Source organism: Manacus vitellinus, unplaced genomic scaffold (genome assembly GCF_001715985.3).
Source record: "Manacus vitellinus isolate BGI_N305 unplaced genomic scaffold, ASM171598v3 scaffold_5_pilon, whole genome shotgun sequence".
NCBI lineage: Eukaryota > Metazoa > Chordata > Aves > Passeriformes > Pipridae > Manacus > Manacus vitellinus.
The window spans coordinates 25,773,967-25,794,125 of NW_021940682.1; the positions used below are offsets into that span (position 1 = coordinate 25,773,967).

Here is a 20,159-nt window from a genome sequence, read left to right on the forward strand (position 1 = left end):
TAAAAATTTTAGAGGATTTGAGGCAATTTTGCTATAAATCCTGAAGCTCCCTTATTAATCCCTTATCTGGGAACTACGAAAGCTACTATAAAAATAACAGTAATTTGAAAATTTAGATAAGAACTAAAGTAACCAAACCCAGACTTAGAATCAAACCAACAAACCACAATGTCTAGAAAGAATTTAGGAAAACAGAAACTTTTAAGTATAGATGTATTTATCAATACATCTATAAGGTAAAGTGCTAGACTGAAGCAACAGTAATCTATGAAGTCTGGCTCTCATTAGTTCTTTGTGTTTCACTCTGTAAATGATGAGTAAGAGTAAATATGAACTAATTGTTACAGATTCAGATGGCAGTTTGTCCTGTGGACAGTGTCCATCATATTAGGTAGCAGGTACTTCCGGAATCATGAAAACATTTTTCTTCAATAACACAGATAGATGCAGAGATCTGTAATGTGTTGCTAATTTCTGAGGAGCACAAAGTAAATTCTAGGACAGCAATTCAAGAGAAAAAGTAGAAATAAAATCAATCTTCTTGTGCTTCTGAAAAAATCAGGTCCTAAAATTATAGTTAGAATAAAAGAATTTTCCTTCTTGTTCATCATTCTTGAAAGATGAAGCTTTTATAAGGTTTTACTGTGAAAAGACTCTTTACCATTATAATTATATCCTCTAACGAAGTTCAACTAAAAACATTTTAGATTTTTAAGAACATAGTGAATCAGATCTTACAAGATCTTACTGTTAGTGCAACTTCAGTGCTAAAGGACAAAATCTGAATGGCTAAATTGGAAGGCAAATCCACATAGCTTAAGCACACAACTCATTGTGCAATAGCTGTGCATTTGATTATCCATTACACAACATTACTCCTACTCCTGTTAGTTCCATAAACATGACAATTCCTAAAAATATTTAAAACAATGCATATATTTGTTTAAGGATCTAACACACTATATACTAAGAATAGCAATTTCTTTACTGGAAAATACCTATAGCATTAGTTAAATATTTTAGTTAAATAATTTTAATTCATTGAAGTATTTAAAAAGATAAATTTGGTACAAGATGGTTACCAAATTTGTACGAAAAATACTACGATGAGAAGACAAAAAAAAATAAAAAGTTTTTAAAAAAAGTCCATGTCCACATTTTTTCCCCCCTTTTCTTTTGTTGTTTATTTGAAGATAAAAATGTTGCGGAAAACGCCAGAATGTTTTATATATTGGGGCAAAATAAACTTTCGCATGAAAAGCATATCCTGGGTATCCATGTTCATTCTCAAAAAAAAGAAACAGGAAGAAAGAAAAACAAACCACTATAACAGTGAATCGAGTAGGATACTTGTGCATCCTCTCCTATGACAGGCGCAGGGGTATCTCAAGTACCTGTTTCACCCTTCAAGTGGCTACGAATATGTCAAGCAGAAATGGGAAGGGAGGTTGATGGGAATTCAAAATTCAAGCAGGGAGTAATTTTGTGGTCACCAGGAATCATGTGTTACTTTTTTTCACAGAGGCTGCTTTTTGAGCAGTTTTCCCAAGCCGTGGCTGAAAAATACAGTCTTGTCGCTGTGGGCATGCACTGTCTCCCAGCTGATACATTCCCTGGCAATTCGCAACTATACATTGATTTTGCAGGATTTTTAGGCTACCCTCTGTATCAGTGCTTTCCTTTTAGGCAGTCAGATCAGCTTAAGTTTCAAGAAACTATAAAGGAAGCTGAAGTGACATTTCAGAGAATTATGAGCAATGAAGTGGCTTGGTAACTGTATTTGGGCTTCTCCTGCAAGGGTGAAGCTCCAAAGCACAGATAACAAATATTATGATGGGGCCTGAGTACTAGGCAGCAGTCAGCTTGTAGGTCCCTAGGAAAACAGGGATTTCAGGTATCCTCTCAATGCACTGCAACTTTCTCAGTGTCTCAATAGGCCTGCATTCTTGATATCTGAGCCCTGCTCCTGAAGATTGCTTATTCAAACCAGAGAAAGGAAGCTGCTGTAACGGAAAATACGCAGGACTGGTTTACTTCTTTAATAGAAAAAACATACATACAAGGAAAGAGAGAAGACAAGGTAAGAAATATGACAGCATTAAGACTTTTGATACCACAGTATTTCCTTTTCAGTTAATTTAAATTCATTGTTTGCCTTTCAGATCTTTTCCCGTACTGTCGGTCAAGGGGTCTGGTCACACTAAATCTTCTGGAACTGCTTCTTGGTTATGATACAACCAAGTTTTAAGCATAAACTGGCATCTATACAAAACAAGAAATGGGATTATCTCATGGAAGCACCAGTATCCATAGTGTCTGGCTGCTTAGTATGTAATGAAATGTAGATGAACACAGTGGTCTTGCTACAGCAAAATTTCTATGGCTTCCAGCTTTTACCAGTGCATTCCCTCATGTTCAATGGTTGCCTGGCTTCCCACAGTTTTATTTTGATTCTAACAAGTGAAAGTAATTTATGCCATATGCAAATTTTAGCATAACCACAAAGGATGAACTCCTTTTGCTATGGGAGAAAAGGAGAATAAGCCAGGAGAGAAAGGGCTGGGTCTTTTGCAGCAATGTACACATGTGCTATAATAGTGGTCCTCATACTACCTAAAGACTGAGATATTATTTTCACAAACAAATGTTAAGAGCAGAAAGCTACCTGTAGCTTTTTTTACAAACAGATACCTCTCTATTTGTGCTAGCATTTTCCAGGGACTTTAAGGAAAGATAAAACCATTAGAATAAGATTTTAATCTCTTTGGAAATTGAAATCAGGCATTTATTAATGACTGTTACAATTTCAGTCCTCACATCAATCCACCAAGAGTATCCATCACTGTCTTGGTTAATTTAGACCAAACCCTGCTCAGTTTCACATGCAGCATTTGGGAAGGGAGGAGTAGAGGTGGAGAGGAGTAAACCCCCACTGGCAGCACCTAGGAAGCGTAAGGATTCATGCACAGGCTGAGTTAAAAGACATGGAAAAGGACAAAGTTATTAATTCTTAAAGGCCTTTCAGTGGAGTTTAAATCAGCCGAAGTGTTGCTACTTAGGAAGTTTAAGGTGGTTACAGAAGCTTGCTTATAGAGCTGATACATTTTGTATAGAATTTCTTACTGCAATCACATCTGCAATGACTGCCAGGTTATTCAAAGAGTATACTTTTCTCAGGAAGAAGCGATAAGTCTGGAAAAGTCAGCAGAACAAATCTCTCAGAGGCAAGAGAGACAGTGGAAAAACAAGCCAGTTCTAATCAGGAACAGCAGTTTTCTCCTGGCCTTATCAGCTAAATCATAAACAATATTCTACCTCTTTGTGTACTAGTTTGTGTACTAGTTAAACTTTCCCTAATATCATGTTTTTCCCTTTGTGGCTCTACTGTGATTTTCATAATTATGATGCATGAAATAGTCAAATAGTACAATTTATGTGAGTGTGTTTTTGCTACAGTGTTGTAAAATCTAATTTGTCTTCAGGGAAGTTTCTATAAGCATCATTACTGATGTTCAACTGCAGCCTACAAAAGACCCTTAAAAACACATGAAAGAGGTCATTGTTTACATATTCTCTCCTTGCAGTACCATTTATGAAATTCCTGTCATTTTCACTGCATTATCCATATAGTATTTATACAGTTCCACTAGCCAGACATCTGCATATCTGATGACTGAAAGCAAATTGCTGCAACCAAGGTGTTATATTTTTTTATATGATTACTCATTACAAGTCATCTAAAGAATGTGTGACAGAAAACATTTATTAGAATAGAGAAATTAAATTTTAAAATAAGTTTTATTCTTAAGCATGGCAACAACAGAGAAGTTTCAGAAAGAAACAGCACAGATCATTTAACTGGGCAGCAGTGGTGTATGAAACATGAATTAGGGAAGCAAGCAGTGATTACTTTTGGCAGCTTACATACTTGAGGTCGCACCTACAGAGGTTTATAACTTAGCAAGATGTGAAACAGACAGAAGTTTGCTCTATTGTTGGCCTGTTCTTTAGCAATGTCACATTAATTCGGTCAAAGCATTGCAATATGTACATATAATAGTTATGTTGTTAAGGCTTATATACAAACAAGTTGTTTAGAGTTCCTTTTATGAATTGCAGTTTTCAATGGTTTTCAAGTCATCCATAAATTTTACTTTAGGCAAAATAAAAGGGTTTTAACACATAAGAAATTAATTTTAATTCTAAATTTGATACAAGATGTTTCAATCATGTCAAAGTTACCAATTCAAAAGATTGTGAATGAATTCACAAAATCTCAAGAACCCCACAACCCTCCCTCCTCCCTGTACCCTGTCCTCCCCCTCTCCACCCAAATATATTCCAGAAAGAAGAGACGTTTACATAATATCCTTTTCCACTACTGTTCTTCTCAAACATCTGCAGGCTCTTTCAAACAAAACTGACACAGAATCATAGAAAAACTCTCAATTGAAGGAACTCAGGAGGTCTCTAGTTCAACCTTCTGCTTCAAAGCTAGGTTAGCTCTCAGATCAGACCAGGCTTCTCAGGGCTTTATCCAGTCAGGTCTTGAAAATCTCCAAGAACGAGGAGACCTCTCTGGGCAATCTGTTGCAATTCATCACTGTCCCAACAGTGAAAAGATTTTTCCTTATGTCCAGTTGTCCTGACTCTGGCTGGGATGAATTAATTCTCATTACAGGCGTCCATATGGTGCTGTGTTTTAGATTCGTGACTGGAACTAAATTGATAAAAGACTAATGTTTTGCTGAACAGTGCCTGGACAAAGTCAAGGCCTTCTCTCTTCCATTCAGCAAGTAGCCTGGGAGTGGGCAGGCGGCCTCCTTTCTTTACCTCCTTCCTAGGTAAAGAACTTTGCACTTGTCCTTGCTGAATTTACAAGGCTCCTGTTGACCTATCTTCCCAGAATGTCCTGTCTCCCCAGAATGTCCCAGCTCTCCCCTCAGGCATGTAAACAATTGCCTCCAAAATTTTTGTGATCTGCGAGTATAGTAAGTGTACGCTCCACTTCGTGCTCCCAGTCTTCGATAGAAGATATTAGACGTACAAGTCAGCCTCCAGAAAGTACCATAAGCCTAGGAATTAACTATTAATAGTTAATAGTTGGTCTGAGTCTGACTATCCAACAAGTTTCTTATGTATCTTTCTTACTTATGTCCATTCATGCAGATCATGGTTAAAAAAAAATTAAATTTTATGAATATCATCTTTCTCTTCCATTTTTTACCATCTTGCAGAAATGCATGTGAAAGTTAGGTCCTCAGATTCTACTACAGTTTTCCCACAAGTTATATCCCAATTATAGATCAGCACTCTTTTCTGCAAGGGATAATGATGAAACTGGTCCTAAATATCAGACACAGAAAATTTTTCTCAACCATAAAGGAGGTGGAGTGCTTTATTTATTTATTTTTTCCTCTTCTTTTTTCCTTTTAAGAAAAAGAAAGGAAGGAACGCCATTTCGAGATGGTAAATAGATTAGGAAGTATCAGCTTCCAACATGCAAACCAGAAGCCCAAAATCACAAAAGTGGAGAAGACATACCTTGGAGCTTTAATGGAGAAATAAATGAGTTTTAGGAGCCACCTACACATTACATCTGTTACAGAAAACTGCACTGTGTAACTTCTCCCAAATGAATTTTAATCTAATTCTTAATCCAAACCTTGTTTCAAATTAATCTGGTTCTGAGCTATGAAGATTTCACTGCAGCTTAGTAAAAGCCGATAATACACCAAAGTAATAAACTGTTAGGTAGTACCAAGATAACATGGATATACAGGCTTATATGCAAATATAAAACAACCAGATTCTGAAAAAAGTGTGCATACTTTTCCTGAACCAACAGAGTATGCAAAGTTCAGACTAAAACACTGACAAACATCACATGCTTCATCTGCTCTGGGATAACGTTCAGCGGCTGAACGTAGTAGAAAACTATCTTTCCAAACATTAGCAGACAAGTTGGATATTAAAAGGACTATAGGGATATTGTGAACCTGATAGGAAATGAAAAGCAACTATGAAAGAAAAAAATATGCAATGTTACCAAGTGCAGAAACATGAGAAGTTTGACCTATTTAGATATTACAAAACAATTAGAAGATAGCAGGTATAAGTGATAAATCACCACTTTCATGGTCTAAGCTGAAGTCACTAGACAATTAACAATGGTAATAGTAATAAAGGTGGTAAGTATGGCGAAATCAAAGACCTAGAAACAGATCCATCTGATCCACTACCTTAAGAAAAAAGAGGCCAAATTTTTTGCAATTATTTAGAATGCGAGTAATATATACATGGAAAACAAACACAGAAATTAAAATAGAGCATATTGCACCAATAGCCAAACTACATTTGATTAAGTTAAAGCTGGAAATCATGTTCCAGGATTTAAGCTAAAAATCCTGCATAGCACTGTGCTGTGTTGTGTGTACAAATTCATTCAGCTACTACTAAATGCAGGTTTTGAACAACTTGTTTTCTCAAACTTAAAGAAACAAAACTCAAGGCCCACATATCTTAATATCTGTGTAAAATAGACTTTGGACTGCAGTAAATGATTCCCATCTCTTCCTTTTCATAATACATTTCCAGGTAAAAAAAACCCTAAATAAAATTCATAAGACACCAAGGACTTCACTAGCAGTACATGCAAAAAATATTTCTGAATGCAATTTATATTCACAATAATACATACTCCAATTCAGCAGTCTTTTTTTTCAGTTGAATATTTTCTTCAATTTGAGCTTGACAAAGTTCCAGAAAAGTTCTTAATTCTGATTCTTTGATTATTTCAGTTGTTGGTAAAGTATGATAAGTTAAGATTTCACCATCAAGAGACTGTAAACTAGGAAGAACCTTAAACAAGGAAGATCTTAGGAAAAAAAAAAGTCATAATTAGTTCTATGAAAAAATCCTTATGCTAAAACACCCATTTTATTGATACAATCAGATAACAAGACAAAACATGAAGTTAGTTCTCTAAGTATTGGTACATATGTACTTACTTCATATGTTAACATACTAACTAAAAATTTATACTTATTAAACTACAGAACTCAGAATAAAACACAGAACATAGTAAGACTTCTTAATACTTACTGCTTAGAATAGAATATTAAGGTTTTTGCAAATAGAACACTTTCCTTCACTACTGCCCATTAATGAAAGCTAAGACTGTCTGAAGTATATTTGGAATAAAATGATGGGTTTAGATCAATAGTTCCTCAATACATAAAGAGAAATTACCAAAATTGCTGTTGAATAGTGATACACCAAAAAAGTGCCATATCAAAGTTGATCAGTGCTGGAAGTATCGTGTCTTAGAGCTATGGGATCTCATCACTAGTTTTTCCAGCTGGGTTTCTCCTAGTGAAGGGCTGAGTAAACATTTCATTTAGTGAAAACTTCCTGGTGAATATTCTGTCAGTTAAGAGGCTCTATTAATCATTACAGCATTGAAACATATTCCCCTAGGAGTGCTCAGACTGATCCCAGGGTTTAATTTTTAAAAAGAAATTTCTTACTACTTTCACTTTTGTTGGTGTTATCACTGGCTGGACATGAAAGTACAAAACTGATTGGGAAATTTTACAACTAATTCCTTTGTTGGTATCAAGGGGTTATGTAAAGTTCACTGGAACATATTGCCTGAAGTTACAGTCAATGCTGTATTCAGCAAATCCATATTTTATAGTATTCCATACTTTAAATCCTTTAGACAAATGAATCTCTTGTCTAATCATAAAAGCTCTATTGGGTTAAGCAATCTAAAGTGTCAGTTCTTAAAGCTAAATTGAAATTCAGAAAGCTTTTCCCTCCAGGTTACAAGTGAAATAAGAGTTAGTTCTGTAAAAAAGTGGGAATTAAAACAATGCAAATAATATTGTCATAGTTATGAAATTTTATTAATGAAATTACTTGCAGGAACCGTGGGAGTGCAAATAACTTTCTTCATTAAAAAACAAACAAACCAATCAAGAATGTACTTATACAGGTATCTCTTAAACTATTCAAACATTCCCAACTAAAAGTTTCAAATAGTTATTTTTCTACTAGAATACTAATCATAAATTTGTGCAAAAATCTTCAAATAGAAACATAAGAGTGGTTTCACTTTCCTTTTTTTCTCTTAATACAATACACACTCCAAAACACACACATATCCCAAACTTTGTTGTCATTACACTAGGCAATCTAATATATCAAATGTGAACAGAATTTACCTAAACAGATTCTTGTGTAACATTGCAGTGTAAAGCCTTACCTTTAACTAACCCGAAATTATACAAGTAACAAGTTTGGTGATTCTTCAAAATTACTAGTAAAAATCATATTTTTCTAATAAAAAAATCTGTCATATATTTTAATTACATCAAAAATGGAAGTCCAACTGTTGTGCCTAATTTCATTTCCTCAGACATTTTATTTTGTTAACATTTTCCTAGGTAAATACTTGATCTCCTTAGCTGAAAGAATTGGTAATGATTTAAATTCTTACTGATTAAATGCTTCTTTTTACATTCAATGGAATTATAGTAAGAGTGTCGCTAACAGACATTCTACCATTTGAACACACGTAATCTCTGGAACATCATCTAAAAATCTAAAATTTCATTTCTAACTAGTATGTTGCTCTTGAAGGGCTGTAGATTATAAAGTATTAATTCTAAGGAAGATGAAAGAACACAGTAAATTAAAAAAACACTATTGTGCTTTTGCTGAGCAATTTTCTCAGATGGCTTTAAGTCCTCATGGCACTGGTCCACAAATAGGGTTTCAGATCATGGAATTCTTAAGAAACGAGGAGACTTCTATGGGTAAATAGTGCTACATCCAGTTGGCAGCCAGTCACTAGTGAGCTTTCCCAAGGCTTAGTAGTGGGGGCAGTCCTGTTTAATATCTTTACTGATGATTCAGATGAGGAGATCAAAGACACCTCAGTAAGTTCACAGACAAAACCACATTGGGCAGGAGTGTTGATCTACTGGAGGACAGGAAAGCTCTGCAGAGGGATCTGGACAGGCTGGATCAATGGGCTGAGGCCAACAGTACGAGGTTCAATAAGGCCAAGTGCCAGGGTCACAACAACCCCATGAAGAGCTACAGGCTAGAAGCAGAGTGCCTGGAAAGCTCAGTGGAAAAGGACCTGGGGGTGCTGTTTGACAGCTGGTTGAACTTGAGCCAGCAGTGTGCCCAGGTGGCCAATGGTATCCTGGCTTGTACCAGAAACAGTGCGGCCAGCAGGACTAAGGCAATGATCCTCCCCTTGTACTTGGCTCTGGTGAGGCCACACCTTGAGTACTGTGTCCAATATACAGAAAAATATACAAAAAAACTGTCCATGTGCCATTTTTTTCCTATGTTTAACAATCCTATCAGTTAACAATCCTATCATAACCACTCATTTCAGGGATTCTGGTAACTGCATATCATTTCGTATGTCAAGTTTCTTTTCTACCCCTTTTCTATCTGTTTTTTCTATATAGACATTATAGTTTCTAGGCCCAGCTTGATTTTTCAGATAATTTTTTTCAGTATTATATGCCACTGAAGGGTAAACAACAACATTACTCTTACATCTCTTTAATTCATAATTATTAGAGCTATTAATTTTTGATGTAAAGATAAGGAATTCTAAGAACCAAAAAAAAAGCTAAGCCTCAACTACTAAGGAAAAAGCAACCATTCATTCTGACTTTTTCTTCTAATAAACACTACCCCTTCTCTAGCTAGTATTACAGGAATTACTTCTCTAGCTGCTGTTAAACCTGTCACAGCAGCAAGACTGTTCATAATGTGTGGTAGTATTTCTACTATTTAACTAACATACATACAACAATTTTTTGCCTGATTTTTAATTTTTTTATTTATCAAATTAATTTATTTTCTTACCTCCAGTTCCTTTCTTGAAGAAGAGGATTTCCACTGAATGACAACTCCTTCAGTTTATCACAGCCACTTAACCATGTAAGGACATCTTCAAGATCTGTGTTATAGTAGGAAAGAAAACTAAATATAAATTTGAATGCAGAACCATATTATTTCTCATAAAATCTTACATGAAAGTAAAATGTACCAATATCATGACGTCCTACAAGGACTACTGCTACCTATCCAGTATGGTTATAATTAATATCTATAACATTCATGTTTGGAAAATATTTATTTATTTTCTGTATAAATGTCTCTTATAAATACATGGGAACAGTCCCATTCAAATCAGTTTATAATTTAACTAAGAAATTCTTGTTTAGATGGTGCTTTATGGTGTTTTTATACAACTCACCTGACAAGCAGTTATTTTTGATATTCAGCTTTTCCAAAGATACAAATGAATTTAAAGGCACAAGCTCAGTTAATCTAAGAACAAAATAGAAGAGAATTTTTTTAATTAAATAAAACAGCAGTTCATAAACAGGAAGGCACCAGAATCTATTACAGTTATGACAATTTACTTATTTACATAAGAAAATGCTCATTTAGCTATCCAAGGTGCTAGAACTAATTACTGAAATGTTAACTTGAAAGTATTTCTTAGTCTTCTCAGTAGCTCATTATTTAATATTTTCTCATTAATGTTTTGTTTCATCTGGTAAATATTACATTGTCTGTCTTGTATTTAATGCTGAAGATCTGAAGTCTTGTAAAATTTACATAACTCAATTGGCTTTTCTTTAGGCTCCATAACTAGAATGGAACTAACAGAAGGTCTTATTTATGGAGAAATAAAATCTGCTTGTCTTCTTTCCTCTTCCTTCATTTCTCATTGCTCAAACTTCTTATCAGTTTGTTTCTCTTCTCCACTCGGTACATTACTTCCTAGATCCTAAAACTAACAAAATTGTTGTCACAGCTGTTTTTTTAACAGGTCAAGGCTGCACTATTCTGTAATACATTTTTAGTGCTTCCTCCGTCTTACTACTTCTGTAAGATGGTGTCACATAGGTGCTAATTATACAGAGTAATGGAATTGCTCTTGTGTTATCAGAGCTTTTCTTGTGCAATAGAGCAGCAAAGTAGTACAAAAGACAGGACAAAATTCTTATTTGTAGTATTCAAGAGTAAATGTAAAGAAACTGAGCTGACATTTATCTATACAAATTATTTGGGATTGTAAGATGTGTATGATCACTGCAACTAAAGAATTAATGCCCAGTGTCATTAAAGTTTCTTTACTTACAAACTTGCACTGGTGCCGGAATGTTGAATGGTTCATTCAGCTGCCAGGCTATTGCCAAATATCACCATTCAAATTAAAGTTTATTTTGATTTATGTTAAATATGAAAGAGGGAGGAAAAGTTAAAATCAAGATGCAAGAAACCCCAACTATCAACTAAAACTCGAATGTTTATGTAGAGCACATACTACATCAACTGTATGTATCTTTTTTAAAGATACACATTTCAGTAACATGTTTCATCCCTGTAAGGACAAGGCCCTAGCACAAAGAATGGTAACAGAAATGGTAATGCATGTGGTCAGCTTGTGAATGTTAATTTTCATAGAAAGTAGTATTTTCTGAAGGTGTAATGCCTTTGAAAGGTGTAAGTCAGAATTCTTTTTGCCAGAAACACGACCCTCCAAAAAAATGAAACCCACTCACTCCATAAACTTAAAATTGTTCAGAGCCAAAAATGCTTATTAGTTCCTGAAATGTGTGACTATGTCATGTTTCTGCCACAGGCTTTACAACTGAAAGATAGAGCTGAATCTTACTCTGGTACACTGGTTACGGACCAAATCTTGGTTGCAGGTTCTTTATTCTTATTGAAAATATAACCAAACGCAAACCAAAAAAAAAATAATTTCCACTTTCAGTTGACAAGTATTTCTATAAAATGACATAATATTTTAAGAGTAAACAGAGAAACAGATAGAAAGACAATTGAGTACATGCCACTATACTTCCTTTTTTTTCCTCAAACTACACTGTAAAGTTGTCCTCATTCTAGTCCTACTTAGTTCTATTACATTCCTGCCATGGAAGTTTTCCATGGAATCAAATAAATACAAAGAAAGTATTAACTCTAAAAAGCATAAAGCACTATACTTAGATCTGTACATAGTTCTACAAATTTTCATGATCAGTCAATAGTACATAAATATATTTAATATCTGACACAAATATTATCATAGATATTACTGGATAACAGTATGGTTGCAAATCCATGTCTCAGATTATAGATTCACATATTCAGAAGTATCTAGAAAAATAAATGTCATATCTTGCATCAGGGACAAAAAGTAATACAGGTTTATTTTACTTATAGTGAGTGAGTTCTCTGGATCTTTATCAGTATATGCTGTAGTGAATTAGAAATTGTCTGTCGGACTGTCCTTGCCTGCCGGTGGCATTAAGAGAGTTAAAACGTTTCCTCGTCATTCTATAGCTTTTCCCTTTACTGACATTCTTTGTTAATTTTTTTCCTAAGAAAATTCAAACCAGAAAGACAAAGGACATTACTGAAAACTTAATACTACTTGACCTTGTCACATTAGCCCTGGGCATAAGAGATATAAATTACAAAGAAGACACAAAAGTAAAAGATATTCATAAAAAAGCAAGCTATAGCTTCCTCTTTCTGCTCTCATTTAAGGCTCTAGTGGAATGAGGCATTGCCACATAAACTACATAAACTCTATGTCAGAAAACAAGGTTTAAGAATAGTTGCAAGTATGCATCAGAGAAAATAGAGATTGCTTTTCTGAACACTAATAGCAGTTACTGCTCAAGATTGTCTAAATCCTGCTGTGCATCTGCTTTTCCCCAGAAAAATTATCTTAATGTTAATGAGCAGTTGGCAGGAAGAAGGGCAAAATAATTAAAATAAATTTATCTTAATCTAGACCTTTAAGTAAAGCTGATATTTATTTTTCATTCATTAAATTAAAAACAGTTTAGGTTGCAATATTCGCCATATTTATGACTAGCAATCACATAGAATATAGGAAACTTGTCAGTTAGCCCCTTGCTTCTTGAATACTCTAGTAGACAGTACTTCAAGTATATTACCCATGATGTCACATTCTTAAAGATAAACTTATCACCAGCAAAGAATTACTGAAAAACATAAAAAAAAATCTTGAATGGTAAGGATAGCATGGGAAAAATCACTGTAATTAAGTATAACTTTTTCATGACTGACTTATTTCGACATCTAATGACACTTAGATTTATTATGATGACTCTGGAAAAGTGGTCAAATTCTCCAAATATTAATCACAGTGAGTTCATCTCTTACATCTGAGAAATTAGGTGAAAAACATAGATTCCATATATATTTAATTAAAGAGAACAATATGCACTAAGAATGAACTGAACAGACTTTTTAGCATTTCTAACATAAGCATTTTAAGAATAGTATAAATCTAGTTGCAAAATCATGGGAGCAATATTGTCTACAAGATTCAGGCCCAACCAGTTTTCCCCAAAAAAGAACTTTTGCAGATGACTCCATTTTTTTAAATATTAAATTTTTATCTATCTCACTTAGATTACTTTAATGAAAAGCAAGAGATAGCAAAAAAAGAACATTGCCATATTAATGCCATACTAAGACAATAGTAAGAGGGTTTGGGTCTATTTCCAAGTTGAAAAAAAATAGCTACTTAAACAGCACATTGATTTAGTGTCTCACTGTAAAACTTTTAAATGAAAAAGACATTAACAAGCAAGCTATATAATTAAGTGGATTACACGCAAATATAAATGCCACATGAAGTCCTAACACATATTAAATATTCATTAATTTTAGTCGCAGACACAAATTTTTCTCTCCTACACCTAAATCTTTATCCACAACAGAAGAATAAAGAAAATGCCCCTTTTTAAACTAACTTAACAGTTGTGTTCTCCAGCTGCTATAAAATAGAGCAAGGATCTTATAGTCCCAATTCTGCAGTAACCATGTTGAAAGGATATTCATCATTGTCTTTGGTCAATCGCACATTGATCAAGAATATGCTTTGTATGTGAAAACCACATGAAAACACTTAATAAAAGCAGAAGTGATGAAATAGTTGTCATTTTTATATTTGAAGGAGTTAATCGCTATCTGTTATAATTCCTTGTTAGATTGTAGGTATAAAACAATTACACTTTGGAGTTTTATCTTTGACGACTTCTGGTTTATGATGCAAATAAAGCATCTCAGGAATAAAAAAGTCCTGTAAACTAGTGTAAAAATTTTCTTTTCACAGTACTTCACTTTTAGAAAGAATACAGATTCATAGCATTACCATTATATGGCTTCCTGCAAACAGTAAAAAGGAAATGGCACTCAGTGCACACTTGGAAAAAATTCACAAAATTGCACTAGCTGTACGATAAAAGAAAAGAAACAGCTTTTATTTCAACAGCTTACTCCATTACATTCACTGTTTCTATAGAACATCAAGTTACTTAGGCTATAGCACACACATATGGAGCTGCTTAAAAGTGTACATAAAGTGAGTGTACCAGAGCAGGCTACTGAAATGCCAGGAATTTTGAGGCTTTTAATATGAATTTAAGGCTATCCTGTCCTGTTTGTCACAAAGATCTGAGACAAGGTATAGATACATCAAGGAAAGAAAGGGAACTTTTTGGGAAGGAGATGTATGTTTATCTTCAGCACATCCAGTGTGTTGATGCAAAAATACGTGCTTTTTCCCAGTGCAGCAGAAGAAATTCAGTGAACCAAACACTGCATCTCAGCTTGGCTACTGGAAAACCAGAGCAAGCATGATAATGGACATTAAAAACTGTAAGAACACGGTATAGGCAAGTGACATAAGGCACAACCACATGGTCAATACAGCACAGCCCAGATCAAGAGGCGGCATTCAAGCTAAGCCTGAGACCATGCTCACCAGTCCCTAGCAGGTCCATGAGGTCTCCAAGGAGTTTTGCAAACACTTTATTACAGGATAGTTACACTGGAGGAAGAGGAGGAAACTACAAGAATATAGAGTAGTGTTATTGTGTGTTCCACAAAAAACCTAAACACAACAAGGGTGGGGGGGGGGAAGCAAAGAACATGAATTAAATCAGTGTGTGCGATTCAAAATCTAACACGTAACAAATAATGCTCTTGTCAATCACAGGCAGGAGGCACCTTCTCCAAACTCCAAAAGAATTACTAAGAGACAGAATACTAAACCCTAAAAGCCCAGGTAGGAACTTGAAGATTAGATTCTGTAGGTATTATATTTACCTGTGGTACTCTATATAAAGAGTAATTCACAATAGATGATATGAAAACAACTTGAAAAGTTACATAAAAAATGTACGTTGTATATACTTAAATAATATTCATTTTCCATGAAGGACATTCCTTATAAGAACAGGACTCAATCTTATAGATCTTTTCTCCCACAGGCTTCCAGATGCAATTGGCCCTGCTGAACTAAATGTCACATAGGATGGGATTCATGTGGTCAAATGTAGACACCTACATACGAGCTGGTCATTTTGTCTCTGTTAACAGTCAATGAAGATGAACAGGCACTTGTAGGGTATGATTAGTCTCAAAGCAAACAACTAAAAATGGCAGATGAATGATCCTTTAAAAACCTCTCCTCCTCACTAACAGGAGAGTAAGTGATTAGTTCAAAGTGTATACTCTGTATATGGTATGTAACAGAGTATATTCTACTTGTTTAGCTGAGATAAATCTTGTTCAAAGCAAGTGTAGAAAAATAATTTATATTAATTTAAAATTCATTTTACTTCTAACACACTGTAAATTATAATAAATGTTTCTTATTTTTTAGCAGAATTTAAATTGAGAAAAGGGGATAGGGAAAATAAAAATGTTGACTCCAGGATATCTGGTCATTCTAACTCTAAAGATGTATAGATTAGCTTAGAAAACAAACAGAAAGCTAATTACAGAGTACTTGAGTCCATGATGTAGTTTTATGCCTCTTGTCTTGATCTTTCTTTATTTTATACCTTTCAAACTGAACCATAAGAGTGAAAACATACTTATTTTGGAGGGCATTAACATATGTATGTAAAATAAAAAACATTCTTATTTGTCCTTTCTAACTCTAGTACTTGCACTTAACTTAGCCTTCCAAGTCTGTTTTGAATAAGCTAGCTGTGAAATAGGAGGTTTGACAGACATACTCAAGAAACAATTGCTAAAGAAAGAAAAAACCCCACCATGGTTTTAACGATGCCACAGTGCTCAAAAAATATTTTCACATAGCATCTAAAAGAAAAAAAAATAATTTCATAGTTAAAACTGTTTCAAATTTTCTTAGCTAGAGCTAGTCAAAGTAATTCCATGCCAACCACGTATTTCAAAGAATATCTCAAAGATAGTAAAATTTCAGCCACATTGATAATGAGACTTTTCAGACAAGTGTTATGTTAGCAAATTCCTCTCTATCAGTTTTGTACATGGAAGAAGGTTTCTTGCTTACCTATTTTGAGACAGAAAAAGAATCTGCAATAGAGGTAGCCAATAAAAAGAAAGCATTCTCACAGCAGAAATGCTATTGTCATCCAAATATAGTTCTCTTAGGAGAACATGATTTTCCAGTCTTGGAAGCTAAACAAAAAGAGATGGTTATATAAAATTAATATAAATCAGAGAAACAACAATGAAATGCATACCAGATGCTTTTCATAAATCATTACTAAATACAAGCAAAACTCACATTTTGGATATATGTATCCTTTCCTTAATATGTATGTACCAGTTGTCACACATAATCTCTACATATTGGATGGTATTTTTTAATGTCTTCTAAAAAGTTTGAATAGTCAATATAAATTAATTTTAAAAAAAAGGTCAAGAGTCCAAGAGTCACAATCTTACTATTTTATTCATGTAGTTATTTGCTGCCTATCAATGATGGTTTTCCTCTCCCAAATTCATAAGAACATAATTGTCAGTAAATATGATTAAGTGCAGAGTTAGCAAACAATTTTCCTATTTTAAATGCTGTAGCATTTAAATATCAAGTCTTGGAGAATCAACATACATCAAATCAGCCTGATTTTTATGGGGCTGATAATAATGATATTATTATCATTACATATAAGTAATGATAAAAAGTAATTACTTGCACATAATGACAATTATATCATTATTATCAGCCTGATATAATTATCTTATTATTATAACATTATGTATAAGTAGATAATAATATTTTGTTACATTTTAAACAAAAACCAGACTCAAATAAAAAAACCCTGAAGGATAGACACTATAAGCAAAGGACAAACCATAATTATTGAGGGGTCGATTATTCCAAGGACTTAGGAGTAAGAAAATACTTAACCGCTAACCATGTGTATATCAGAAAAATTTCCCTCTAAGGAGGGAAAAAAAAAGTTACCAAAGAGCATGAAAAATCCCACACCAATCAAAGAGCACATGATCAGAATGCTGAAAATATGACTGTTAACAAAAATGTTAACAATAGCCACTAAATCCAAAGCTTTTACCTCCTGGAGATTATTGCCTTGCAACTTCAGAACTTGAAGTAGGCCACAATTCTCAATGTCTTCAACTTGTGTGAGATGATTAAAAGAGCAGTCTAGGTAAATGAGAGTAGGTACCTCACAAAGACCTTTTGTGCTGATTAACTGATTATGGTCCACAGTTAATTGCTGAAGATTTTTCAGTGACTTCAGACCATCTGAAAATTGAAGATTTAAGCCACAATCAAATAAAAACCTGTTTGTTGTATTTCAAGTATTAAAAAACCTCGGAACTTTCTGTATATTATCTGTAGTAACAATTAAGATTAGTTCTCTATAATGTTTAAAAAGAATTACTGTATTTTGACCCTATCAAATATACAATGCATACAATTAATAAATTTCTGATCCTGTTAATCAATCAATAATAACAGGTCATAATCTCTTTAGTACTTCTGTTGGATGAGAGCATTCTTTTAGCAATAAACCGTGTTTACTATGCTTTAACCACTTTATAACTGCTCTGAACTCTGTGAATACTAACAGCCCATTTAAAACCATCCACCAGAATGAAAATACTATATTTTAAAGTTAATTTTCATAATTTCATTTTTGTTTTTGTTTTTGTTTTTAAATGTATCAGCAAGGTTAGAAAAAAATTGTGTTAAAACTTAGGCCATCACCAGCTCGATTATTAAAGTTCATCTTGTTTAAGGAATTATGTCATAAAATATTTTTAATGAAGAAATTTATAAAGACAATTTAGTGCCTTTAAGAATAAAGCTATACTACTATAGCCATTATACTCTCAACAAATTTACTCCTGCCAGTTAGTCTAAAGAGTAAGAATGTGTGTGATGTCTACCCAAAAAGCAAAAGAAAAAGTTCCCATCAACATCTGTTTGTTTCACAGAATGTTACCCAAATCATCCTCCTCCAACAGCAGAAATGACACTGTCTTTCCATGTTAGATGTTCTGCAGTGGCACTGATGCATCTGACTTACTATAGGTCCAAGCAGCTTTTCGGTATCTCTGGAGTAAAACTGCTTTGAAGGGACACCCTTCAGAAAAGGTATCTAAAATTAGGAATTTCTGAGTTTACTTTTCTTTCATGTATTCTTCACAGGATTATTTGAGGGAATACTTTATCTCATCTCTATCTCACTCAAAACATCCCAAGTTCCCACAAGGAAGTTGAGTGAGCTTTACAGCAGTTAATTACTTTGTGATTGTCCTCTGAAAACAAACTGGATTATGAAATCAGAGATTAGTTTTCACCACAGAGTACTGAGAACAGAGAAGAGGATTTAAAAATGAAAAAAAAATGATTAGGAGAAATATAAAGTAAAAAATTAAATACCAAAACTAGCAGTACATTTTAAAAATCCCAAATATAGGCCTTCAAGTAATTTTAATTTAAAAATGGAAAGCACCTAGTGAAAAAAATACAATTGTCTGATATTAAAGCGATAGCATACTAAATATAACAAAAATATCCCATAATTTAACTTCAAAACTGTGCTTCAGGAAATAAATATACAATTTTTTAATTATTCTGAAAGAATTTCAGACATGCCCATGCCATACTATCTTGACTGCAAGATCCTGGTCTGTAGTTTTCTTTTATGCTTGGATAAAAATTAAAAAGGAACCAGCACCATCTAGCGGTTTCAAAACACTTCTGTTTCAGAGTATGTTAACAGCTCCCAAGACCTTCTCCTAAGAGGAATCCTTAAATCTCCACTTTTCAATTACCACCATTGCAGTACTAGAAACTTTAAAAGCACTGTATGAGCCTGGAGTGGGACAGAGGGGAGAGACTGAACACAGAGTAAGAAAAGGCAAGGAGGTAATACAGGATCTGGAAATTTCCTATTCTACATGGGGCACAAAGCACCTATTTTACATCTTCTCCTCATCTGAGTGTTATTTGGAACAGACAGGTCAAAGCTACATACAACAAGATCACAGTCCAACAAAGACATACAGAAGAAAGAAAAATATAATACGAACAGATGGTATTTTAATGTTTCTTTTGCCCCCATGCAAAATTAAATATAAGCATGAAGGTCTTCTGCATATTTCCAGAAGATATTGTCTGTTTTACATATGATGCATCAAACAACAGCTATAGTACTGTAAAGGAAAAGCATTTTGTTGACAAACATATGGTTTAAGCAAAATTTGAGGAGAACCTTTATATAAGTAGCTCTTAACAATTTGAAAAGTGCAGCTGGAATCTGTTAGCTAGGGATTCTATCTTAGCTACTGATGCAGTTCTGAAGTCACTTCTATGTGTGACAAAGGCGAATGATAAAAGCTGACAGTGAACATAAATATGAAAAAAAGCACATAAGAAACCTCAAACAACAAAACTAAAACTGAAACGTGTTTGATTTAAAAAATAAAAAATCTTCTTTGTGCTGTCCTAAAAAGAGTAGATCCAAAGCAGCATTTATGACTATCCATGGTGATGCATTGCTATTTTTGAGCTGCAAGGATTTTAGCCAACATGCTATGGCAATATAGATACCCCATAGAAGCATATTCAATGATTCCAGTCAAAATGCTACTTTTTGCATAAGAAAACTTTTAAATAAAGCATTCATCTTCCAAATACAAACATATGCACCAAACTTCAGTGTATTGCTGCCACAATTACTTAATTTGCAATTGTGTATTCTTAAGTCGAAAAGCATAATTGAGACTATTTCTCTCAGTGATACTTTTAAGGG

At 33.9% G+C, this 20,159-nt stretch overlaps 1 protein-coding gene across 1 annotated transcript in view; it reads right to left on the reverse strand.

Moving 5' to 3' along the window:
• Positions 1-20,159, reverse strand: part of LRRIQ1 (leucine rich repeats and IQ motif containing 1) — a 104,152-nt gene that overhangs the window by 72,222 nt on the left and 11,771 nt on the right. The window contains exons 10-14 of the mRNA XM_018080893.2: positions 17,448-17,641; positions 16,418-16,545; positions 10,292-10,365; positions 9,898-9,991; positions 6,701-6,877 (exon numbers count right to left, since the gene is read on the reverse strand). Of these exons, the coding sequence (XP_017936382.1) occupies positions 6,701-6,877; positions 9,898-9,991; positions 10,292-10,365; positions 16,418-16,545; positions 17,448-17,641 (667 nt within the window). The remainder of the gene's footprint in view (positions 1-6,700; positions 6,878-9,897; positions 9,992-10,291; positions 10,366-16,417; positions 16,546-17,447; positions 17,642-20,159) is intronic.